This window comes from Dromiciops gliroides, chromosome 4 (genome assembly GCF_019393635.1).
Source record: "Dromiciops gliroides isolate mDroGli1 chromosome 4, mDroGli1.pri, whole genome shotgun sequence".
Taxonomy (NCBI): domain Eukaryota; kingdom Metazoa; phylum Chordata; class Mammalia; order Microbiotheria; family Microbiotheriidae; genus Dromiciops; species Dromiciops gliroides.
Window position 1 is genome coordinate 389,678,563 of NC_057864.1, and position 27,703 is coordinate 389,706,265.

Consider the following 27,703-nt stretch of genomic DNA (forward strand, 5'->3'; position numbering starts at 1 on the left):
TCACTTAACCCTCACTGTCCCACCAAAAAAAAAAGTGCTTAGCACAGTACCTGGCACATAAGCAGACACCATCTAAATGTTTATTTCCTTCTCTTTCCCCTTTAGATCACATTCCATATTCCTTTTTAAGTTATGTATCTGGAACCATGTTATTAGTTTCTAGGGATAATTCAAATTGGTACTCAACTTGCTTACAACTCAACAACCACATCCCATCATATTTATTCACATTTTTTATACTAGCTGCCTCAAAAATCAGAACCAGTTATTTTAGATTCTGTGGTTAAATAAAAACTTGAGGTATTTAATAGATAATTACTTGCATAGATTAATTCTGAAATGCTTCATGTTATCACATTCAAACTCACTCAATACAAAACCAATCTAGAAATTATCTAAAAATCATGTACTTGTTTTTGGTCTGTAAATTTTGTGATGCCATTTGGACCATTAGCACAAACTTTTTTTTAATCAAAAAAAATTTTTTTTCAAATAAAAACGAAGCAAACCTTAGTTTATATTAGGACATGTACCACAACTACTCTGATAATGCCATAATACTGAGAGAGTGAGGAAGACTTACTTTCCATGGTCTCCTAATTCCCTTAAAGAATTCTGGCATCCACATAGGTAAAACCACTGCTTCCTTGAGTAATTTTTTAGCTTCTACTAAATCAGCTATGTCATCCCTGCAAGAAAAGAAGTGATCAGCAGTTTTTTTATAGATTTAAAACTTCATCATCAGAAATCTGACATATATATGTAACTTCATGTATTTGTGCTATGGACAATTGTAAAGTCTCTATAAAGAACTCAAATTTTGTTTCAGGATTCAAAAAACAAAAGGAAATGCCAACCTGTCTAATTAGAAAAAAAAAATCTAGCTGCTTATTTAGGAGCACCACCACTATCCCACATAAAGAACAGCCAATTCTTGATTTATACAATCATGAGGTTGCATAAACCAAACTCCTAAAGCCCTGATTCTAACAATACCAAATGCAGTTAAATAAACATCATGACACAGGTGAGATACAAAAGTCCCATGACCGATTTTAAAAGGATCCTCACCAAAGAACCACAGATAATATAAAAATATTAACTTCTATTTAGGCTATTCTTGGAAACAAACAAAAAAAGTCAAATGGTTCACAAAAATTAATTACCTTTTCTTCTATATAGGTGGTACTAGAAATATGAGCCAAATTCATCCTAGCTAGAAGCATAGATCAAAATATTACTGTTTTAAATAAGTAGAAGTCTCAGACAAAAGGCAGTAGAACTCAAACCCAAGTTACTGTTTCAAATGTATTCCATCGGTGTACTGATCCCAACACAATCACAGACAGACAGGTTGGGAAGACCAAGGGTTGAATCCCATCTCAGACACTGATTAGCTGCAGGACACTGGGCAAATTACTGAACTTCTCTTGAGTTCCAATAAAATGAGGATCAGAACATCACTTCACTAGGTGTTGTGTCTCAAATGAGATATAAAAAGACCATTGAAATTTTCAATGTGCTAATGGGTAAGGTATTAGGATTACCTTTCAATAAATTACCCACAACTCTATTTTAACTTCAAAAATGTTATACCAACAAGCCATCATTGGTAATATTTTTCTAAATCTTCACTGTGTTGCAAGTTGATAACTTACCATCGAATATTTGGATTCTGAGAAATTATATCTCTTTCCAAAGCTTCTACTAAGTCTTTATCATATCCCGTGCCATCAAATTTATTTGTCTCTGGTTCAGTAATTGCAGCAGGTGATTTATTCTACACACACACAAAGAAAAATTTCCCAAGAATTAACTCTACATCAATACTGACTTAATGGTAATTTCACTATAAGTGAGTCAGCAACACAATTATGTGTTAAACATAGAGTTGTTATTTAAAATTATAACATGTTACTAAGATTAGCAAAACTACAATGACTAGAAAAAATACTCCCAGAATATTCGGTATCTCGAGTTTTACATTGTTTTCATTTCTACAGTAAAAGAATATGACATTAAAGAGAAGTAAAAAAAAGTCTAAAAATAATTAAAAACTTAGAAAATAGGATTGTACATAAACAAAAAGTGTGAGTGTGATATGACAAATTCAAACATTTAATGTTGTGATTAGTTAGCTTATCATAAATCAATGGCTAATGTCCTAAATTTTCTTAGGACAAGTCAGTTGTTAGATAATTATTTGGAGAGAATTAATAGGTTAGAAAGAGGTTTTGTTCTTGTATGGTTGCAGTTTAATCTTCAGTATCTACTCCGCCCTTATCAGTGTAACAAATAAATCAATTTTGGATCTCCCAAGCCCAGTTTTCCATCACCACTTCTTAACAACATGTCAATCCTTAACCAGCCACTCACTTTATAGCTATTTCCTATTGCCCTCTACACTGGAGTTAAACTCATCTGCCTTTCTTTTCAAGCCCTTCAAAATCTTGACCAACTATTATTTCTTCCAGGCATCCTCCAATTCAATCATGTAGATCTTTCCTTACTATTTTTGACCATGGCTATACTCATTCCTACCACTATACCTTTACTCATGATATTATGTCTCATTTGGAATTTAGATAAGTAATCTCAATCAGGGATCTCAAATCAATAGTAACTTCCAGCCCCCTTCCAAAGTAAAGGCAATGAGGGCCAATTCTTTAGCAGTGGAATGAAGAAAGCCAAGTTTTAAAAAGATTCTTAGTCTAGCCATAGTTTGGAAGAATGATGGGAAAGAGAAGATGGAAGAAGTGAGACCACTTAGGTTCCAGCCAACAGGGCACTGTCTAGGAATACATTTTCCTTAAGGTAGCGATAGAACTTTTTCAGTCATACATACCCCTGAGATTCTAGAATTCGTTGTTTTTATAGTGCCTATTACAAACAATCACACTAAAAACAAGGTTTTAGGTTTTAAGTCTCATAACATTCTCATTATTGAGGCTTTCCAAACACAAACTGTCCATACTCATGAATAATCTTGGCTTTTTAAACAGAGACTGAGGCACTTTCTTATGTTGATACCTTCTACTGCTTTAAGATTTAAAAGATAGGGAGTTCAGGGGCAGCTAGGTAGCGCAGTGGATAGAGTACCGGCCCTGGAGTCAGGAGTACCTGAGTTCAAATCCGGCCTCGGACACTTAACACTTACTAGCTGTGTGACCCTGGGCAAGTCACTTAACCCCAACTGCCTCACTTTAAAAAAAAAAAAAAAAGACAGGGAGTTCTAATTTCTAGTTAACAGCTTTAAAAAAAACCAACTTTTTTTCAGAAAGCAATCAATATCTAACATTCTCTCTTTTCCATCTTAGTGGTTGTGAAATTTAAGCATAAAATAGATTAAATATAGTTTTTTTATTAATTTTAAAATAAAATAGTCATACTCTTAATTTTCTTACAGTATTGGAGATTCTATAAAGGCCAGGTAGGTGGCAGCCGGTAGAAAAGAATGCCAGGCCTGGAATCAGTAAGACCAAAGTTCATATCTGGCCTAAGATACTCACTAGCTATGTGACCTGGGGTAAGTCATTTAACCTGTCTGCCTCAGTTTCCTCAACCGTAAAATAATAATAGCATCTGAGGGTAGGTTCAAGGATCAAATGAGATAAAAATTGCAAGGCACTTAGAAAAGTTCTTGGCACGTGGGACACTTAATAAATGCTTGTTCCTTTCCCCCTTCTATAGCTTCCCAATGACAATCTATTGCAGTAGTGATCACAGCAATCGACAAAGTCATACTATCTCTTCTTCCATTATAATTTCTCTTCAATCTGTGTTATTTATAGCTGGTACTAGAAGAAACATTTTCAATGCAAAAGAGAATTCCTATTCTGTACCTCACAGATGTGTGTGTATCTTTTTTCCAACTGGATAATAAACTACAAGGCAGAAACCATTTCTCATAGTTTCTGTAACCCACATCACTAAGCAACTTTTTATATAACATTGTTTAAAAAAAAAAACTGTGAGTGGGAAAAACAAACTGTCAGATACTTATTTGCAGCCCAGTTCCCCCTCTGTTATCTCTTTTTAGAGTTGAAATGCACTCGATGTGTTTTCTATAAGTCACTTTAATGTCAAACAACTGGCTTAAAATTTGAAAAGCAAGATGATCTTATGATAAAATCTGCAACTAGCTACTGATATTGACAGTAATAGCTAAGGTCAGAACCACTATTCAATGAGAAGAATGGAGGTGAGGACAACATTTCTAAAAAAGGTCAAGTGAAATGGGCAGATAATGACCCTAAGTCAATGAAGACCAGGAAAAATCCATTACTAACTTTGAATGAGTAGGCAAAGAACCTAGATACCTTTGCTTTATGGGCCAAAGGGGCCAAAACATCTATTTTCAATACTCTGCACTACAAAATGTCTCTTTGAAAGAAAAATTATAGGTTTATACTGAAAAATAAATGTCAATTATTTGAGGGAAAATCACATGGCCCATGTGTAGATCAGTATGCTACTTGTTATTTGTGTGATCTAGGGGAAAAAAATCCTCTTTTGTCCTTTCCCTTCTGTAACCCCAAATCAAAATGCCTCATAATTTCAGCTGAACTGTCAATACTCTCCCACAGTTTACATCTTATTACTACTACTTATTTATTAGTAAAAAGCTTACCCCTTTCCTTATTCACAGGATGAAGGGAATTAATGTGTAGTAAACAGGCTAGGAGACTAAATGTCTTTGTCTATAAACAGGACCACATTTTCCATTTAGAAGTGGGCTTCTGGGGCAGCTAGGTGGCACAGTGGATAAAGCACCAGCCCTGGATTCAGGAGTACCTGAGTTCAAATCCGGCCTCGGACACTTGACTCTTACTAGCTGTGTGACCCTGGGCAAGTCACTTAACCCCCATTGCCCCACCAAAAAAAAAAAAAAAGTGGGCTTCTGTGAAAAAGCAGTTTTTCTCTGACTACTGGTGAGAAAAATGCATGTCTCTATACCTATATGAATAGTACTTTATATCTGTAATAGGCTTTTTGGGTTAAAAATTCTACTTAATATTAAGATGTAAAATATATACTTTACTAAAAAAGTTAAATGATAAAGGGTTATATTAAGAAACAGGAAAAAAAAACAAACAAGTGGGGTTAGGGTAGGGTTTTAAGTGCTAATCCCCTTATTTTGAGTTGTTTCATCAATGCATCTATTTTTACCCTACTCCTCCAAGCTCATATTCCTATATTAGCAATTAGATAAAATAAGAGGATTTTTAAAATATGCAGTGTGATCCAGTAAATGGAAACTCAAATAATAAAAAAAAGACATACTATGAAATTTGAAAAAACTTCAGCAATAATTTTTCATCTCATCTCCCAGGACTTCAGTTGCTTCATAAAGCCTCTATCACCTGGAATATGTAGAAAATGAAACATTCTACTAAGACTTTCAGAAAGTCACCTTCCTTATAGTTATTACTATTTTTTTTTGCCTGCCAGTCTTTGACAACTAACTGACTTATATTCAAAGTGTCAATTCTCATTGTCTGTGTACGTGTGGGGGGTGGGAGATGTATATATGTGTATACCTGCATATACATACACACATATATAAATATGGTAGATACAGAGTATAAAGTATTAGAGTCAGTGCAAGAGAGAAATAGGAGTACTGGACTAAGAAAAATAATGGGAGTTCTATTTAGGCTCGGGTAGTTGCATAACTTTGGGTAAGGTACTTAAACTCTTGGAGCCTCAGGTTCCTTGGCTATAAAGATGCTGGATTGATATGTGTTGTTGTTGTTTTTAAACATATATCTAGAATACTGTTTCCTTCATTGTTTCTCTCTTCTAGATATAGTAGGAAGTAAGTTGAATGGAGTATAGGAACACTAATAATTTGGGGCTATGGTTAGTAGGGTTCAGGTTATCTGAAGTTTTATACTGTAGCTTACTTTGAAAAATCAATAGTTTCGGGGGCAGTTAGGTGGTACAGTGGATAAAGAACCAGCCCTGGATTCAGAAGAACCTGAGTTCAAATCCGGCCTCAGACACTTGACACTTACTAGCTATGTGACCCTGGACGTGTCACTTTACCCTTATTGCCTGGCCGAGGAGGGGGGGCGGGGGTCAATAGTTTGGGGAATACAACTAGCCAAAATCTCAACCTTTTACTTTCATCTTTTAAATATACAATTTAAACCTCATTTTTCTTATGGGAAAAAAATCAAAGAATGTTTACCTTTTCTTCTCTTCCTTTATTCTGTTGCTCTTTCTTTTCTCGACAACGGACTGCTTTTCCTTTGTCATTGTTGGGATTTTGCGAAGATGGGCGATGAGGAACTTTGACTGCTGCACTTGGACGGTTACCATGGAGTCTAGAGTCACTATACTGAGGAGACTGACGTTTTCTGGGTCCTGGTGATGGTCTGGTGAAAACAGATTATAACAGGTGAGCACAGTGGCAGAAGGCAAGTTATTTTGACTGACTGAAGAAAGTGAGTAGGATAAAAAAAGGCTATGAAAGGCAACAAGGGACAAATAGGGGGTGTTGATATTTCAATCGAAGTTGTGAATTTGGTGCAAAGCTTAATTAAAAGTAAGAAGAAAAGTAGTATCAAAAGCAGCAACCATGGAAAAGGATCTTTGTTTTGTTTTGGTTTTTTGTCTGCCCATAACTTTATTTTTTTTTCTTAATAGTATTTTATTTTCCAATTACATGTAAACATAGTTTTCAACATTAATTTTTTAAAGATTCTGAGTTCCAAATTTTTCTCCCTTCCCTTCCCACCCCCCCTTCCCAAGGCAGCAAGCAATCTGATATAGGTTATATATGTACAATCACATTAAACATATTTCCGCATTAGTCATGTTGTGAGAGAAGAATCAGAACAAAAGGGAAAAAACACAAGAAAGAAAAAAAAGTGAAAATAGTGCATTTCTATCTGCATAAAAAAACTCCATAGTTTTTTTCCAGATGTGGAGTTTTTCCATCATGAGTCTTTTGGCGTTATCTTGGATTATTGTATTGTTGAGAAGAGTTAAGTCTATCGCAGTTAATCATCACACAATGTTGCTGTTACTGTGTACAATGTTCTCCTGGTTCTGCTCACTTCATTCAGCATCAGTTCATGTAAGTCTTTCCAGGTTTTTCTGAAATCTGCTTGCTCATCATTTCTTATAGCCTAATAATATTCCATTACATTCATAGACCACAACTTGTTTAGCCATTGCCCAGCTGATGGGCATCCCCTCAATTTCCAATTCTTTGTTACCACAAACAGAATAGCTATAAATATTTTTGTACACGTGGGTCCTTTTCCATTTTTTATGATCTCTTTAGGATACAGACCTAGTAGTGGTATTGCTGGGTCAAAGGGTATGCAGTTTTATAGCCCTTTGGGCAAAGTTTCAAATTGCTCTCCAGAATGGTTGGATCAGTTCACAACTCCACCAAAAATGTATTAGTGTTCCAATGGAAAAGGATCTTTTGTGAGATTATTTGGACACACCAACATATATTTATTAAGCCATTATTGTGTTCTTAGTATTGTGCCAGGAACAGAGAAGAATGTAAAAACAATCCAAAGTTCTTGCTTTCAACTGAAATTAAATGAATTTATAATTTAGTTAAGATGTGCAAGAAAGATATGAATAAATGACAATATTGTATATAATCAAGTGCTAACAACTATGATACACAGATGAAGTGCAACAGCTATTCAGAGGAACAAGATTCTTGTGGGCTTGGATAGTTAGAAGGAGCTTTATGAATGATTTGAACTAAGCTAAAGGGAAGTACAAGAGATAGATTGCTAGAAAGGAATAAAGGCAAACAGCCAAAAGGAAAAACCAATAATAGGAATGGTAATCATAATAAAGAGAACTGACATTTACATAAAGCTTTCTATATATACATGCATATTTTAAAACAACCAGAAAGTGAAACTAGGAGAGGTTAAATTACATATCTACAGTCAAAGAGCTAATAGGTATTAGACCCAGTATTCAAACACAGTTCTCCTGGCTCTGACTCCAGCAGGGATGATAACAAGAAAACTTCCTGACTGAAATAAAGTATTCATATTGGACAGCAGAAGGAAGATAATATAATGTTAGATAAATAAGGTACGGCCAATGATGGAAGACTTTGAATGCTAGGTTGGAAATTTCAGCAACAAATTCTACTGTAGATCTCAATCAGGAAAACATGATAAAAGTGAAGATTAATCTAGTGGTAATATATACATAATCAATTAGGGAGGGAGAAAAGAAAAGCAGGGAGATTACTTAAGTGGGTATTAGAGCAATTTAGGCATAAATTTAATAGGGAACTGACCTGAAGTTGTAGCAACAAGAAAGAAGTCAATAAATAGTCAACAAACATTAAACACCCACTATGTGCCAAGCACTGTGCTAAGCCCTAGGGATACAAATATAAAAAAGACACTTCCTGCCCTCAAGGAGTTTATAATCTAATGGTGGTAAACACAAAAGAGAGCTAAAAAGAGGAGTAGTTGGGGGGTGAAGGATGACAATGGAAAAGCCAAAGAAGAAAAAAGAAAATGATTAACACAAAAAAGCTGCTCAACTCAATTGCAATGAACAATCTTGGTTCTGAAGAACAAGGGATATAATGCATATTCCTCATCTCAATAGAATAGTGGGGGATTATGGGTACAGAATGCCAGAATAGGTTGCCTTGTCAGTCAGTAGTACTTAACTATTTTTCTTCATTACTTGGAGGATTCAATGAAGGACAGATACATCAGGAAATGACTGATGTTTTTTAAAAAAGGATCAATTGGGGGCAGCTAGGTGGCACAGTGGATAAAGCACCTGCCCTGGATTCAGGAGGACCTGAGTTCAAATCCGGCCTTAGACACTTGACAGTCACTAGCTGTGTGACCCTGGGCAAGTCACTTAACCCTCATTGCCCCATTAAAAAAATTTTTTTTAAATAAAAAAGCATCAATTACAAAAAAGAAAAAACCGGGGTCGGCTAGGTGGCGCAATGGATAAAGCACTGGCCCTGGATTCAGGAGTACCTGAGTTCAAATCCGGCCTCAGACACTTGACACTTACTAGCTGTGTGACCCTGGGCAAGTCACTTAACCCCCACTGCCCTACAAAAAAAAGGAAAAAAAAAGGAAAAACCAAGTACTTTATAATGTAATCAATTCAAGCAACATTGTGAAGTGAGACTGATTTACAATTAGATATGGGAGAATTAAAAATGACCAATCACCCAGCAATACCACTTTGGTGTCTTTTTCCCAAGGAGATCATAAAAAAGGGAAAAGGACCCACATGTACAAAAATATTTATAGCTGCTCTTTTTGTGGTGGCAAGGAATTGGAAATTGAGGGGATGTCCATCAATTGGGGAATGGCTGAACAAGTTGTGGTATATGAATGTAATGGAATTCTACTGTGCTGTAAGAAACGATGAGCAGGAGGAGTTCAGAGAAACCTGGAGGGTCTTGTGTGGGCTGATGATGAGTGAGATGAGCAGAACCAGAAGAACATTGTACACAGTATCATCAACATTTTGTGTTGATCTACTGTGATGGACTATATTCTTCTCACCAATGCAATGGTACAGAAGAGTTCCAGGGAACTCATGATGGAAGAGGATCTCCAAATCCAGGAAAAAAAAAACAAAACTGTGGAGTATAGATGCTGAATGAACCATACTATTTCTTTTGTTTTTGGTGCTGTTGTTTTTCTATTTTGAGGTTTTTCGTCATTGCTCTGATTTTTCTCTTACAACATGACTAATGCAGAAATATGTTTAATGTTATTATGTATGTGTATGTATGTATATATGTGTGTGTATATATATATATATATATAACCTATGTCAGATTACCTGCTGTCTAGGGGAGGGGGGAGGGAGGGGAGGAAGAAAAAATCTGAAATTGGAAAGTTTGTATAAACAAAAGTTGAGAACTATCTTTACATGTAACAGGGAAAAAATACTTTATTAAAAAAAAGAAAAGAAAAGAAATGATGAGCAGGAGTTCAGAGAAACCTGGAAGGACTTGCATGAACTGATGATGAGTGAGATGAGCAGAACCAGAAGAACATTATAAACAGTATCATCAACATTATATGTTGATCAACTGTGATAGACTAGATTCTTCTCACCAATCCAACGGAGGAAGAAAGTTCCAAAGGACTCATGATGGAAAATGCTCTCCAAATCCAGGAAAAAAATAAAAAAGGAACTGTGGAATATGGATGCTGATTGGACCATACTATTTCTTTTGGTTTTAGTGCTGTTGGTTTCTGATTTGAGGTTTTTCCTTTGTGCTCTGATTCTTCTCGTATAACATGACTAATGCAGAAATATGTTTAATGTTATTATGTATATATAACCTATATCAGATTGCCTGCTGTCTGGGGGGGGGAGGGAGAAAAATTTGAAATTGGAAATCTTATATAAACAAATGTTGAAAACTATTTCTACATGTAACTGGAAAATAATAAAATACTTTTATTTTTTAAAAAAATGACCAATCGATGACAAAATAACAGAGCTTGTCAGCTAGACAAAAAATGAGTAAAAGAGAAAAGATAAAGGACCATTTAAAAAAATTGAGTGAGGTGAAGAAAAGACATTAAAACAAAAATGTTCTTTAGGCAATTGGAATTTAAGTGATGACAAGGCTGAAGTGAGCTGTCACTGAAATATAAGATTATAAAGCTTTCTGAAAAAATAAGTATAAAGTAACAAGAGCCAGAAGATTGGGAATTGAACCTTAAGGGAAACCAGGTTAAAGGACAAGAAGAAAAAATAGATTAATGAAAATGGAAAGAAGCAACAAATGACATCAATGAAATAGACTTTACAGTAATAGTCTAGCGAATTTAAAATGATGTTCCAGAAGTACTTACAATATATTGTGTTTAAAGTTTGTGAAGCACTTTGCAAAATTTCATTTAACTTTAGAGATATTGTGAATGAAACATTAATAAATGATTGAGTATGGAGAAAGCACTGATGAATAACTGAAAAGAAAAGACCAAGCAGAGTAATATTAGGTTATCTGCATTACTCAGGGATGAACGTTACTAAATTTTAGAGTCAGAAAGGACCTAATAATACATACTCACTCAGTAAGCAATTCCTTTTACAAGATTACTAGTAGTTATTTAACACAAGTAAAGGGGAGTTCCCCTCCAACATCAGGTTATTTGGACAATGGACAACACTATTTATTAGAAAATTCTTATTAGTCGATCAATAAGCATTTATTGCAGATGTTTACTATATGCCAAGTACTAAGTACTAGGGATACAAAGAAAGACAAAAACAGATCCTCCCCAAAAGGAACACACATTCTAATGGGCAAACAACATGTAAAAAACAAGATACATGAGGATTACTAAGGAAGGTGCAACAGCATCAAAGATTTCTTAGAGAAGGAAAAGGTAGAGGAAAACATGAACTTATAAGTATAAATGTTTAAGAAATAAGATAAAATGAAATTAAGATAGTCGGTGAAAAACTTTAGGAGTTTAGAATCAGGATATAAGATGGGTGAGATGGAAAAAAATTATGGCAATTAAGGGATTTATTTCTGTTCAATCAATAAATCAACAAGCATTCATTAAGCACACACACTCTGTCAAATACTTTTTATTGTGTGAGTCTGTTGGACTATCTTTTAAGGATTTAACAGTCAGGAGCTGTAAAAAGAATGTAGTTGGGGGCAAAAGTCAAAAGTTATCAAGAAGGTAATAAAGAAGGCTAAGAAAGCAACTAGATACTGTACAAACTGTAATTAGAGAATTATTTTAAAGTAGCTAAAAATCACAAAACCCTTTTTCCTGATGTCAAGAGACACTTTAGGCATCAAGTTAAATTTTGGATTTACTTATTCTTAATATATCCCCTAAACGATCCCTGCTTACCTTCTTTCAACAGGTACTGGCAAGGACCAAACTTCTCCCTCTGAAGCTGGAAGTTCCTGATGTGCAGCTTTTAAAGGAGTGCTATCTAATTTAAAGCTTTCTAGTGTTTTCATGATATCCTTAACATGTTTAGCTTCCACATTTATCTCTTGCCAAACCTAGTTACAAAGGAAAAACAAGACCTTTTAATTCAAATGACTTACAAAATCAGCATGATAAAGGTTACAAATCTGCATGCAGACAAAAAAATTTTTTTAACTAGATAAGCCAAAATTGTTTAAAGAAGCTTTAAAAGAGCCGGTGCTTTATCCACTGTGCCACCTAGCTTCGCCCATGTTATACTTCCAACTGCAACATCAACTGTAATAAGTTGTCAGCAGAATGGTTTTCATGCTTTTTTTCTTAAATTATAGACAACTACAAACTTCTGATTCTAAATAAGAATCTAATAAAAAAACACAGCTACTTAACAAAGCAAAAATAAGTTAAATACCTACTTAAAAAAACACAAACCAACACAATGATTTCAACCTCTTCTCTCATTCAGAGTGAAGTAATAAAATTGACTAAATTTAACTTTTTGTTTTTTCAATGCTCCCTTTCAGACTTCTGATGTAAGCTCTAATTAACAATCCAATATAAGGCCATAAGTAGGAACGTAGAAAAAAAAAGTAGTTCTGATAAATCTACAACCTGCATAACCAAATGGTGAGTGAATAGATTACACATCAAAACCAAAAATTAGCTAAATGAAGGTTTCACAATTTATTCTTCAGCAAAGAAACAACATGCCCCCCACCAAATTCCCAAACAACACCAAAAAACCCAAACCCTTCTCAGACACAAATAAAAGAGAAGCTTCATTCAGTGACAGAAGGTAACTATGTAAAATACTGGAAATGGATTCAAAATTTCCTTGCCATGGTTAAAAGTTGAGTTAATACATGATTATTTATAAGTTAAATAGAAAAAAAATGAAAGCATCTTCAACAAAATATCTAAGCCACTGATTCATACACAGGAAGAGAAAAAGGTATGAAATGTCTTTAAATGATGCCTTAAAGAATATAAAAACTTGAGTTTCCTTATAAAGTAGAACTATTAAAGACCAGAAGGCAAGGCAAGGGGACTTGGAAGGAAGAAGCTAAGTTAAAAATAAACAAACAAATAAATAAGGCTGGAATATTTCTTTCTTCATAGTAAGAAATAATAAACCCCTCAGACACTTAACACTTACTAGCTGTGTGACCCTGGGCAAGTCACTTAACCCCAATTGCCTTACCGAAAAGAAAAAAAAAAAAAAGAAATAATAAACCAACAGTCAATAGCTCATTGGATCTATGTCTATCCTAGTAAAATACAATAGCTGAAGTAACTGATTTAAAGCATTTTTGTAATTTCTTTGCTATAACACAATATAATTCAGCTTTGTCAAGGCATCATCCTGAAGACATCACTCTACAGGGTTAGATGACCCTAATGGAAGATAATGAAGTCTCAAAAGGCCCTCCTAAGATGCCCTAATCTATTTCAAATTTGATTCTGAAGAAAATGCTAAATTTGTTGCCAATGTATTTTGTGAAACAATATTGTCTTATAATTAGATTATCAGAATGATACAGAATAAACTTCCTTTTAACAAATTCTAGTTGGGACAGACTGAATGGGATATAATGTTTTTGGGGTTTTTTTTACCATAGATAGTAGTTCTATTTAAATGCCCAAATTCATATGATTCCATGTTCTAATAAGGTTATACTACATCTATATAACTTTGAATCTTTCAAATTCTTCTTAAAAGGTTTCTGTTCTGAGTAATTAAACTAAAGCAAAAGTAAATATCAACCAATCAATAAGCATTTATTAAGTACCCATTAAGTTCTAAGTATTTTACTAGGCATAGATATACAAAGAAAAAAATGAACAGTCTCTGTCCTTGAGAAGTTTGCATTCTATAATGAGAAAAACATGTACATACAAGCTTAAGAAATACGGATGACAATTTGGAGGGGAAGAGGTGCTAGGCAGTGTGATGGGGAAGAAGTTGGGAAACATTTCATGTAAAAAGTAGTTCCTGAGCTCAATTTTGAAGAAAACTAGAGATTATAAAGGCAGAGGTAAGGAAGACGTATATTGCTGAACAAAAGGAAGGGGCGGGGGGAGGAAGCCAGTAAAGGCACAGAAATGGGAGAAGAAAAGCTGTGTATAAGGAATAGCCAGGCAACCAGTTTGGCTGGACTTTAGAATGAATGAAGAAGAGTAATGTGCAATAAGACTAGAAGAGTAGTTTGGAGCCAGATTGTAAAGGCCTTTAAATGCCAGACAAGAGAGTTTGTATCTGTAAAGGCAAGAGTGAGTCACTGTAGCTTACTGAGGAGTGGAGTGGTATGGTCAGACCTGTGCTTTAGAAAAATCACTTTGCATGTGTAGGATGGAGAGGAGAGAAATTTGAGATATGATTCTCACCTGTTGCCATTTTTGCTGGAGGTATGTATCTTTGACTGAGTACAGATATTTGTTCATCTGATCAAGTACTCCCTGATAATAGACCATCGCAGAGTCATAGTTTCCCAGCAAAGCATATTCACGAGCCAATTTTACATTTTCACTAATCATAAGAAGACTCATGCTCAAATGGAAGCTGAAAAAAAAAAGAAATATTTGTCATGTTTTGTGTCTATTAACAGTAGGTATCACAGACAGGGCCTAAGCACAGAGACAAAAGAGAACATTATTCAAGACCTAGAGTTCCAGAAGAGAGCAGCTCAGACTAAATCATTACCATAACGGAAGAAAAAGTTCTGGATGAATTTTAAGCCTTTGAAAAGATACTATTCAAAATTATATACTAAGTAGGATTTGTGAACCTAGAACTAATCAGAAGCTGTTCTAAAAGTTCTGAGTGGATGAATCCAAGGCTGTGATCCTTGGCAACTGGAAGGATGGCAGTGCTCTTGATGGAATCAGGGAAGTTAAAAAAAGGGATGTTTAAGGGAGAAAAAGGGGATCCCAGCTGACTCTTCCTGGGTCATAATCTTAACAATCAAAGAAAAATGTACAGTAAAGATATTCAGGGGGATAGTAGGCATGAAAAACACTAACTTACAAATATATAATGAGAAGACCCAAAGCTATAAATTTGTATTTTTTTAATTATTATTATTTTTTTAGTGAGGCAATTGGGGTTAAGTGACTTGCCCAGGGTCACACAGCTAGTAAGTGTTAAGTGTCTGAGGCAGGATTTGAACTCAGGTCCTCCTGACTCCAGGGCTGGTGCTCTATCCACTGCGCCACCTAGCTGCCCCTATAAATTTGTATTTAACACAGAAAAATAGTGCTTGGGTACAAACCATCCCTTTGACAATCTAAAGTAGAATTACTACATTAGATGGGCAATGTGGCCCTTGGCCCAATATAACAACTCAATTTCTTATCCATTTATTGTAGCAAATTTTTATTTGCGAGTTTGAGACTAAATAAAACAAGCCTTTAATAAATCTCAATTGTGAGAGACATTTAAATTTGAAGACAGAAATAAATTCAAATCTTGCCTTTCAGTAACATAATTTTATTATGATGAATGACTTCATCTATGAAACAGTTTATTAAACAAATCAGAGGTGGCAGTTTTATTCTTTCAAAGATCCTCCCATAGGTTTCCTATTTAAATATTTAACTTTTTTTGCAATTAAAAAATTAATATTTTCTCTTTTCACTTAGTAAATTGCTTCTACTTTACTATAAAATTATCAAGTTATCTGAGGTATAGAATGCACAGAATAAAGAACTGCAAAATTTCACACAATGGTGCATTTTGGAACCTTTTAAAGGTATAAATATTTATTATATTGTACATATTGTATAAATATTTACTTTCTGGGAGAATCAGATGTATGCTACAGGCTATAGTAATAGAATATATTGATTTTACATTAGAATAATTTTATTTTATCTTTATAATATGGGTTAATACTAATAAATATTAATATAATCATATTTCCATCAGAAAGACAGGAAGACAAGGTAGAAATCTGTTTTGCTTCATTAAGCATATTCCTTACATGAATTTTGTTTTCCTTTGCTTTTTCAACTGGAGGAGGGAGGTACAAGGAAATGGAATGAAGAAAGGGTTCTAAAAGGAGGAGCAGAGGGGAGAGATTTCAGAACAGTAGGGCAGAAGGAAATCACAGAGAAGCAGGACAGATTTGAAAATCATATGTTGAATTTATCATATACATTTATCCCTTCCACAATCACAACTTTCACCATTGCAGTTTTGATATATTGGGAGTTGACATAAGAAAGTAAATGGGAATTTGGGGGGAGTTTTGCAGAAGCCACAGATGACACTCAAAGGCCAGCAGATGACACAGAGCCTATGACCAAGTATGTAACCCACATTTTACAATAAGGTACTATAAATACCCCATAAAAGAAAAAGAAAAAAAATCAGACTTCTTCTCTGAAACAAAAAGAGGGCCAAAAAATTTTACATAGATTTTCCAGATCATGGGGACACCACAACCTTAACCCCTACCATGTGGGTGAGAAAATTGTACTTTAAAAGGGTTTCATAAACAATCTTCTCCTGCTTTACAATATATAGAAACTGGGGAGCAGCTAGATGGCGCAGAGGATAAAGCACCAGCCCTGGATTCAGGACGACCTGAGTTCAAATTCAGCCTTAGACACTTGACACTTACTAGCTGTGTGACCCTGAGCAAGTTACTTAACCCTCATTAGGGAGGAAGGAGAAAAGCAAAACAAAATATAGACGTCCTCAGGGTTTTTTTTTTGTTTTGTTTTGTTTTGCTAAAATTAAAAACAAAGTAAATTTTTTTGAAATGAAACAATTGTAAAGTAGAAAGAATGGTAGCCTTTAAGTTAGGAATATGCCAAATCCTGCCTCCAACACACCAGTTACATGACCTTTTAGTTCCCCCATGAAACTCTCTAAAGCTCTAAGTTATATATGAGCTGATCTGTATCAGCAAAGCTTCCTCATCAAGAGTTCCTCTTGTAGATGAAATCACAGTTCCAAAAGCCTCCTTATAATTTAATAAATCAACAAGCACTTATTTAGTCCCTAATACATGACAGGCACTGTGTGGGGACTACAAATATAATACATGAAACAATCCCTACTGCCAAGAAGCTTACATTCTACTGGGGAGGACAAGTACCTATATAAGTATATTTGGAAAAATATAAATAGAATAGACACAGTAAATATGGGTTAATTAATTATATAGTACAAGGCTGTTAGGTGGAAGAATTGGGAAGAAGGGAATAAGCATTTATATAGTACCTACTATGTGCTAGGCACTGTGCTTAGTGCTTTACCAATAATATCTCATTTGATCCTCACAACAACCCTGAGAGGTAGGTGCTTTTATTATCTCAATTTTACAGCTGAGGAAAGTGTGGAAGAAAAAGGTTAAGTGTTTTGCCCTGGTCTTGTGAAACTGACACCTGCCTGGATATGTGGACTGAGGAAGAGTGAGGATCCTAGGATAAAGAAAAGGCTATTGGGGGGAGCTAGGTGGTGCAAAGGGTAAAGCACTGGCCCTGGATTCAGGAGGACCTGAGTTCAAATATGGCCTCAGACACTAGCTGTGTGACCCTGGGCAAGTCACTTAACCCTTATTGCCCCACCAAAAAAAAAAAAAAAGAAAAAGAAAATTAAAGAAAAGGCTATTAACTCAGGAGACTAATAAGGATATTGGTGCCTTCAAAAGAAATATGGAAGTTCAGAAGAAGGAAGAGTTTAAGGGGAAAGTTAATGAGTTTAGTTTTAGACATGCTGAGTTTGAGATGTCTCCAGGATATCCAGTCTAAAATAGCCAATAAGGAATTAGTATTGTGGGACTAAAGTTAAGGTAGAGACTGGGGATGAATACACAGATCTAAGACTCTTCTGCATAGAAATAATACTTGAGCCCAAGGGAGCTAATGGGGTTAACAAGAAACAGTTGAGGAAGAAGAGGAGGCAATGACTGAACTTTGGTATATACCCATAGTTAAAAGGTATGCAAAGGAGATGTAGTAATTGAATAATAGGAGAACCAAAAGAAAACGGTCACAAATAACCAAAGGAAAGAATATACAGGAGAAAAGGGTATTCAACAGTGTCAAATGCAAGAGCAAGAAGGATGTCAAATAGGCTGAAAAGGATAAGGACTTAGAAAAGAGAGTCAAATTAAATCAGCAGCTAAAATATCACCATTAACACTGGGGAGCAGTTCCAGCTGAGTGATGAAGTTGATAGAATAATTTTATTTTATCTTTATAACATGGGTTAATACTAATATAAATATTAATATAATCATTTCATCATAAAGACAGGAAGACATGGTAGAAATCTGTTTTGCTTCATTAAGCATATTCCTTACATGAATTTTGTTTTCCTTTGCTTTTTCAACTGGAGGAGGGAGGTACCCTTTGCAAAGGGTTGAAAAATGAATGGCAGGTTTCATCATAAGTCCTCTGGAATCATGGTTGGTCAATATACTGATCAGAGTCCCTAAGTCTTTCAAAAGTGTTTGTCTTTACAATATTGTTGGCACTGTATAAATTGTTCTGGTTTTGTTCACTTCATAATACATCAGTTTATATCAGTCTTCATAAGTTTCTCTGAAACTTTCCCCCAAAATCTTCGATTGCTTTTTTTTGGAGGCACCAACATCCTTTCAGTCTTTTGGGATTGTAGCCTTATCTTTATCCTAGACTCCTCACCCCTCATTTCACTCATCTTTTTTTTTCCTTGATAGTATTTTAGTTTTTTCCAGTTACATGTAAAGATAGTTTTCAACATTCGTTTTTCTAAGATTTTAAGTTCCAAATTTTTCCCTCCCCAAGACTGCAAGCAAATATGTACAATCATATTAAACATATTTATACATTAGTCATGTTGATTTCATTCATTTCTTACAGCATCACATTTCTATATCACAACTTGTTCAGCCATTCCCCCAATTGATGGGCATCCCCTATTTTCAATTCTTTGCCACCACGGAGCTACAAATACTTTTACAAATTCTTAGTTTGTTTTACTTAGGACTAACTCTCCTCTCCTTATTTCCCCTTCTTCCTTCTCTCCCCCTTCCATTTTGCTTCCCTGATGAATGAAATGTATTTCTGAACTCCACTGTGTATGTATTCTTCCCTCTTTTGACCAGTTTATATATGAAGGTTCAAATGTGAGCTGCTCCCTCTACCCCTCCTCATTTTGTATAGACTTCTATCTGTTCATCTTTATTACATAGGAAAATTTTCACTAATCTTCCTCTTTTCCTTCACCTGCATGTATTCCTTATCTCTTTCCTTGCCATTCTTCTTTTAAGATCAAGACAGAGGGGGCAGCTAGGTGGCACAGTGGGTAAAGCACCAGCCCTGGATTCAGGAAGACCTGAGTTCAAATCCAGCCTCAGACACATGGCACTTACTAGCTGTGTGACCCTGGGAAAATCACTTAACCCTCACTGTCCCACCCACCCCCCAAATTTTTTTTTTTTAAAGATCAAGATATAACAGAACTACTCCCAGTCCTTCTAATTAGACTCTCTTTATGACACTTAATGATAGGGTTCACATATCTGTCTCATCTCTCCATATTAGAATGTAAACAATGTATCCTTGTTTACTCCCTTATGGTTGTTTATTCATGGTTACCTTTTTAGGTTTCTCTTGACTCCTGTGTTTGTGCTTCAAAGTCTCTACTTAGCTCTGATCTTTTCATCAGGAATGCTTGGAAGTCCTCTATTTCATTAAAAATTAATGTTTCCCCAGATAGCATTATACTCAGTTTTGCTAAGAAAGTTATTCTTAGTTGTAATCCTATATCCTATATCCTTAGGTTATCCAAGCTCTCCATTCCTTTAAAGTGGTGGCTGCTAAATCATAAATGATTCTGACTATAGTTCCTTGGTATCTGAATTCTTTTTCTCTGCCTGCTTGCAATATTTCTTCTTTGATCTGGAAGCTCTGGATTTTGTTTATGATATCCAGAGTTTTTTCCTTTTTGAGGTTTCTTGCAGGAGGTGACCTCCTTCTAGGAGATCTACTTTGCTCTCTGGTTCTAAGAGATTTTGGCAGTTTTCTTTAAATATGATGTCTAAACTCTTTTTTTTTTTGTCATGGCTTTTAGGTAGTCCAGTTATTTTTAAATTCTCACTTTGTTTTCCATATTCAATGTTTTTGCTATGGGCTAACATATTTTCTTCCATTATTTTCAGTATTTTGACTTTATTTTAGTATTTTTTTGCTGTCTCTTGGAGTCTTTAGTTTTTATTAGCTTCATTCTAGTTTTGAGGAAGTTTGTGGTTAGGCTAAGACTTTACATCTCTTGTGTCCAGTTATTAATTCTTTCTTCCATAGTTCTAATTTCTAAATTTCCCCCAAGTGCTTTAATTTCATTTTAAAAATCATTTTTGTGGTTTTTGGTTTGGGGTTTTTTTGGTGAGGCAATTGAGGTTGTGACTTGCCCAGGGTCACACAGCTAGTAAGTGTCAAGTGTCTGAGGCCAGATTTGAACTCAGAGTCCTCCTGACTCCAGGGCCAGTGCTCTATCCACTGTGCCGCCTAGCTGTCCCTTTTATGCTTTTTTTGTTTTTGTTTTGGTTTTTTTTTTTGCAGGGCAATGGGGGTTAAGTGACTTGCCCAGGGTCACACAGCTAGTAAGTGTCAAGTGTCTGAGGCTGGATTTTAACTCAGGTACTCCTGAATCCAGGGCCGGTGCTTTATCCACTGCGCCACCTAGCCGCCCCCCCTTTTATGCTTTTTTAAACTCTTGCTCCATCTCTTTCAGAAATTCTAGCTGAATTTATGCCAACTTCCATTTGTCTTTGAGGCTTTGTTTGTAGATGTTATGGTATCATTCTCTTTTATTGGGTATGTATCTTGTACTTCCCAGTCGAGATTAGACTCATCTTTAAGATGAGATTCCTTCTTTGTTGCTTATTCTTCCATCCTACTTTCTAACTTTAGGATTTATGTTAGGAATAGGCTTTGCACACTTCTGGATGTAATGTTTGGACTGGTCCTTCTGTTGCTTTCTTGGGGTATTGATTGTTGTGTTATTTCAGGATCTCAGGCACAACTCAGGCTGGGGACCTGCAAGCTTCAGTGCTCCCAAAGTGGTATGATTTAAGGTAAAGTCTGATCACTGCCCTCCTAGTTTGAACTCTGCAAAACTTTTGAACTGGGTTTAGGTTTGAGCTACAGGTCTGTGGGATTGCTTCCTTTGGAGTTTCAATAGTTGCTGCTGAGCTCAGCTATCAGCCAGGAGGAAACCTCTACTGGTTCAGAATAACCAAACAGTTGGCTCCCTTTTGGTTTGGGACTCCTGCCTTGGTTATTCCTCTGTAAGCTTCAGACTGGTTTGGAGGCTAGAACTAAGACCCCACTTGTCCTAGAGTCCTAGCCACACAGCTGCTGCTTGCTCAGTAATGAGCTAAGGATCCCTGACCAATACTCACTTTAGAATGCAACCCTCAGCATAGGTCGGTCCCCTTCTCAACTGGCCCTAGATCTATGATTCAGAACTGGGTAGTGAGTGACAGAGATGCCAACTGGTACCTTTTCCAGAACAAGTTTAGGCCCCTCTCTGATGGATCTGGGACCTCTTCTTGCCTCTTTCACACTGGAATGCTCCCAGCAGCATGCTCCTCAACCAAACCCTGTCCCTAATATCTCCACATATCTCCATATGCTGATGTGGGCGTTTTGACAACTCTTCTGACTACTCCACCAACTTGGCTCCCTTACAGCCCTTAAATTTATTTTTAATGGGACTCAAGAAAACAAAGATTTTTTGGCAGTTGGAGAGGCATTTTTTCCTACTGCAAAACACTCCAATGACAAGCTTAGGCAATGTTACTATCCAATGTACTCTTTGAAAGAATAAGTAAAACAATGCCTTATGTGATCTAGAATTAATTAGAAATGCAATGATCAACCAAAATAGAAAGATGCATCTTAATTTATGTTGACATGCTAAACAAGACAAAATAGCAGGTATTAGTTTTTCTAATACAGATTTTTAAAAAAACAACCTTGTTTGCTAGCATGGTACGTACAGTACAAAAGGACACTGAATTTCATGTGAGAAGACCTGAGTTCAAATCCTGGTTCAAACACTTAAATTTTCTGTGATTTGGGGTTTTACCTCTCAGGCCACAGTTGCCTCATCTGTAAAATGAAGGAGCTGGACTAGATAATAGCTTAAGATTCATTCCAACTCTAAATTTTATGGTGCAGAATTAGTATTGCTAGTGCTCGCATTCCCAAGGAAGAGAAAAAACCCAGATTATTAACGATGATGGTCAATAATTTCTGAGCTACCACTACATATATAAAGCCTAATACAGAATAAATGCTTACTAACTGATTGATTAAATGATTGCTAAGCACTGCCACAATTAGAGGTATGTGGTATAGTGAACAAAGTCAGAAAACCAGTTCAAATACTCTCTTTTATATTTTATTTGTGTCACCTTCAGCAGGTTGTTTTACCTCTCTGGGCTTTGATTTCCTCATACATGAACCAGAGATGGATAGTGGTAGACTAAAGTTTTCCAAAGTCCCTTCTAGCTCTAAATCTATGATCCAGTGGGGCTACCTTGTGTTTAAGAGACTTATAAAAAAATTAGGGTTGCATGTTGTACACACAAATAAGTAAACATTTTTGCCTCTTTGTGAAAGGGAATGAGGGGTGGAAACCAGTGATAAGTAAAAAAAAAGGTTTCTCAACCTCTGTTTTTAAAAGGTACTTTAGAATAAATGTAAGATATTCCTTAGAGGCAATGAATGTCATTTTATAACTGTTTTGTTGTTTTTTAAAAAAAAATTCCTGTTCAAGAAAACACCCAGCTACCTAAAAAACAATTAAATAGCACAATCACTCTGTACCAAGCAGAGAGAATATTTTCTTTACACTTTTAAATAGTTTTGTAACCCTAAACACCATCTTCCACCCCAATTTAATGACAGTACTGTATAATTCTACAAGATTCTCTAATCCTGAATACTCACCCTAAATTTCCATTAAGCTAATAATACACCTAGTTTTAACTATAATTTTGAACTTTAGATATTAATTCAACATTTTAATGCAATTCTACAAAAAAACACAAATTTTCTATAATTTTAATAAAATTTTTTCAAAGAATTTTTTTTCATTCAAAATTTTTTCAAAGAATTTTAACTTCATACAATATTATTTCTCACAATAATCACAGCTTGCACCTACATTATTTCAGAACAAGCTTTTCCACTTACTCTCATCCCATGAGAGTCACCCTTTGTTTACAAGGCTTGTAAGGGATTAATGACTTAACTGATGACTAAACTCATTAAAATTAATTGAGCAAGATGCTAATAAAATAAGCAGCAAGATCAGATTTTTTCAATGAAATGCAGTGATATCTGATGTGTCACAAAGGTCAGGCCACATGTGATATCTATGTAGTGAGTGTGGATACAGTTCTTTTTATTTCCATACAGCTAGGGAATAATCAGAAGGGGGGTGGGGGGTTAGAAGTGTCTGTTTAAACAGATGGAAAAAAGGCAATAAAGAAAAAAAATTTAATCTTTAGTCCTTTATCTCCTTTTCTAAAAGCTCCCAAAAGAATGAAAGAAAAAAAATAAACTCCTCTAAATTTATTTACTTGAGGTGCTAGAGTTTGGGGGCATCAAAGTACAGGGACATTGTTAAAATATGGACAAAAATCAATGAAAAATTTTCTGCTCCTTTCTGCAAGGCTGGCCTACTTAAATTTATATATACATGTATATGTATATAATATTAGATAATATTTTATGTGTGTGTGTATATATAAAATCTGAAGTCAAACCAAAAAGTTTAAAATAGTCATCCGAGTTCAGTAAATCAAGCTTCAAAAAAGAGCAAGGTGTTCTACTGGTAAATAATTCTGAACTAACATCTGGGGTTTATTATGCAGATATTATAAATTAGTTACTGGTAATGATGAATAATCACAAATGAATGATCCATGACCACTCAGAACATGGTAGATGTTTTTCCTCATTTTAAAGCTTGACAATGTTATTGCTGTGGTACAAGAGTACCTTAAAGCAAACTATTTCAGAAAGTATTTTAAAAATTAAACATTTTAAAAGTGGGGAGGTGAGGACACTATTCTTTATCATTGTTCATAAATGTAACTGTTTCGGTAAGAAAATGTTTAATGGGAAAAGTCACATACATACTAATTTAATGATAAGATATAAAGTTCAATTTATCCTAGACAAAACTGGGGTGGGAGGGGGAGAAGGAATAAAGAAATTCAACAAAAACAATAGAGCCAAAAAGCCACATTTGAGGTAGCTATCAAACAAGCAGGATGGACTAAATGTACTTAGAATTTTATCAGCAGAAAACATACTATGACTTCTGATAAATAACACTATCTTTGTAAAGCAGTCAATATGGTTAAAAATAAAAGGAAAATATTTAGCCCTGTTCAGGAAAAACTGAAAATTCAACCATGTACTCCATTTTAAATTTTGGAAGTGTATTATCTAAGACTGGTGGAAAAGCAATCAATATTGTCTTTCAAAGTTTTAACTTAAGATATAAAGCTAAGAAGAAATACGGGATAGTGTAAGGTTATCAATGCTTGGCTGAAAGGGTTGCTATCATTTCTTTGCATAAGAATGCCCATTATGCCAATTATTCTTTGAATTTTTAAAAAAATCTAATTCAAGGAACCACCTTTAAATATTGATAATTTCTAAAAAAACCCTTTAATCCTCCTATGGAAAAGTTGGGCTACTATATCTGTAGATAAAATATATTATTAGATACTATATACTGAGAACTTTTCAGCCTGTACGAACAGTACATAAATCACATGAGAAATCTTAGTGTTCTATCATTGTGACTAAGAAGCCAAGCTCTCCGCACACATTCTAAAAGAGCAGGGAAGTTTTTCAAGTCAAAGCAGGGCTCAAGTCAAAAGATGAACTGTTTTAAAAGTGATGACTAGGCTGTCCCTGTCCTGGGAGTCGGCTGCTTATACACCAGGCAATTCACAACTACAACAAGAAGCATTTACTCGTTCTTAAAGTGCTCGCGTGGAACGATCAAGCACGTCCACTTAAGGAAAAATCACGTTTCCCTGGAACTCTACCATAATGCAACAAGGAACAACATCAGGGAAAAAGAAACTTTCCCCCAAAGCTACCTAACTCCTTTCTGTTTTGTTTTTTAAAGGGGGAGGGGGAAGGCAATTAGAATTTGACAACGCTAAGAAAAACTAAAATGATGATTACTCTCAAAATGACACATCAAGCCAGAATAAAGGTAAAGACACTACATTTGAAAATCAATATTTTTGGGGAAGGGAGGGGGAAGAACGAAGGAAAGGGGGGAGAGGGCAGACGGAGAATTCAACCACCACGGCCGCTAGCCCGGCCTCAGGATTTCTCGGGTCACACGAGGCGGGGGGTGGGGTTGGGGTCCGGCCCCGGCTCGGTCCCCAGGCCCCAGGAAAGAGGGCAAACCTCAGCTCGGAGGAGCAGGTGTGTCAAGCAACAAAGTCGGAGACTGGAGGCTGGGGCTCGGACCGAGAGGAAAGTGATCACCACGGAATGCGGGGCGGGACCCCCTGACTCCCCCCCCCCAGCCCCCAGCCTCAGAGCTGACTGTCTCGGAGTGAGGGTATGGGAGGGGTGGAGGGGAGAGACGCTCACCTGGGTCCGCCGCTGGGTCGGGGGCTCGGGGGAGGAAAGCGCCCACCGCGGCTGGAAGGCGGGGGGGCGGAGCAGGCCCCTCAGTCCACCCCCAGCAGCAAAGAAGAGAAGCTCCAGAGACCCTACCCTGCACTTCCCCGCCCAACCGCCACCCCTCCGGCGCCGCCGTACCTCCTCACTGAGAATTTGAAGTCAAACCCGCCAGGGTCACTTCCGGCGGTGGCCGCGGCGGCCCAGGCGACATTGGCGCATGCGTAGGAAAAGGGAAGGCCGCGGGAGCGAGGACGATCGGTGCGTGCGCGCACCGGCTCTCGCTCTCCCGGGTAGTGCGTAGAAGCCGGCGAGGGGGCGGGGCCAGCGGCGAGGACCGTGGCTGTACCTGTCGCGAGCGTTCTATGCGCAGCCGCAGCATCCCAGGCATCCTCTCCCGAGGGCACAGTGCGAGCTGAGCCCGAGCCTGGGTCCCACTGCCCCCAGAGTACCTCTCAATGAGGTGTAGGCTACCGTTAGCGAACTCTCCACCAACCCCGCCTCCGCTAAAAGGGGTTCCTGTTTTTCCTCGTCTGAGGCTCTGTCCTTTCTCTAAGCCGAAAAAAAAAACCTAGACTATATATATGGAGAAACAGAGAGGAGATAGAGTCCACACACACACACACACACGGGGTCCCCAAAGTCTTAGTTCAGTTTTAATTGATATAGTGCGCGCATACACACAGTCCCAAAAGTCTTAAGGCAATTTTAGGCTTTAATAGCTTTTGAGACAACAGTGTATGTATGTATACACACATGTATGCGTATGTATCGTGTGTGTAAATATAACATCGCCATCCGCCTGTTATATATTTCAAACATCTTAAATTCAAAATGTCTAAAACTGAAACCCTCCTCTCCTAACTTCCCTGTTACTGTTGAGGGCACCGCCATCCTCAATTACACAGGTTTGAAACTTAAGTGTCATCCTTGACTCCTCTTTCCCTCGACCTCCATGCCTGGAATACTCTACCTCCTCCTTTCTTTCTGGCATCCCAGGCTTTCTTCCAAATCCCAGCTAAAATCCTACCTTCTTTGACAAGCCTTTCCTGACTCCCCTTAATACTGATTTTTTTCCCTTTCTATTGATTATGTACAATTTATCTTGTCTATCTTGCTTTTATTTTTTAAATTTTTATTTATTTTTTTTAGTGAGGCAATTGGGGTTAAGTGACTTGCCCAGGGTCACACAGCTAGTAAATGTTATGTGTCTGAGGCGGATTTGAACTCAGGTCCTCCTGACTCCAGGGCCGGTGCTCTATCTTGCTTTTAAATAGTTGTTCTCACTGGGTATACAAAGAAAGGCAAGGCAACTTCAAATACTACCTTGTCTATGAAGCCTTCACCTTTTGTTTGTAGCAGATGACCACAAAGGTAGATGTGGAACTTAGTACACAGATCATGGATTTCAGAATTTATTACAAAGAAGTGAAAGTTGAAGCCATTGGATGTGAGCAGCTTCCCAAGTAGGAGCATGGGGATAGTCAGTATAAAGGGGGGTAGTTTAATTCCTCCATCCATCTAAGAAATAAATGTAGCATTCCATGGAAACTAAACATATATAGAGAAAACTTTCACTGAAATTCATTATAAGACCATATAATTAGATGATCAAATGTTTTTTCTGATCTTAGTCGACTACAACAAAATACATTGACAAGGAGAAAATTGGCTTTAATATATACCTAGCATATACAATATTTCCTTCTTATAAAATATATTCACTGATTTCAAATACAGACATTAACTCAACCCCCAGGCCAAGACCTTTACAAAGCACTAAAAAGTTTTAAGTCACCATACAAAGGGCTCACACTACATAGTCTACATAGATGTGGGCACTCGAGAGAGACCAATTTCATTTCATAGTGATGGAGGATGCTTAGAAGGTACAATATCTAATAGAAGTCCTGGCAGCAGACAGTTGCTGGTGAAGTAAATTAGTTCTCTATTATTCTATATAACCAACAAGGTATGGAATTCATCAAGCTGAACATAAGAGAGGAGAGGGACTAGATGTGTCCACAGTATCTTGGAAAGTTCAAGATTCCCCATTATTGAATTATTATTGAAGGTTATCAACTTGCTTG

General features: G+C 36.4%; 1 protein-coding gene across 2 annotated transcripts in view; it reads right to left on the bottom strand.

Annotated features, from left to right (window-relative positions):
* Window positions 1–25,852, bottom strand: part of KATNA1 (katanin catalytic subunit A1) — a 38,830-nt gene extending 12,978 nt beyond the window's left edge. Inside the window, exons 1-6 of one of the 2 annotated variants that reach the window (XM_043962629.1) lie at window positions 25,755–25,852; window positions 14,337–14,511; window positions 11,871–12,028; window positions 6,194–6,380; window positions 1,659–1,780; window positions 584–689 (exon numbers count right to left, since the gene is read on the bottom strand). In XM_043962629.1, the coding sequence (XP_043818564.1) occupies window positions 584–689; window positions 1,659–1,780; window positions 6,194–6,380; window positions 11,871–12,028; window positions 14,337–14,498 (735 nt within the window). In that variant the 5' untranslated portion in view covers window positions 14,499–14,511; window positions 25,755–25,852. The other variant, XM_043962628.1, reaches the window with a different exon arrangement.
* Between the last annotated feature and the right edge of the window lie 1,851 nt (window positions 25,853–27,703).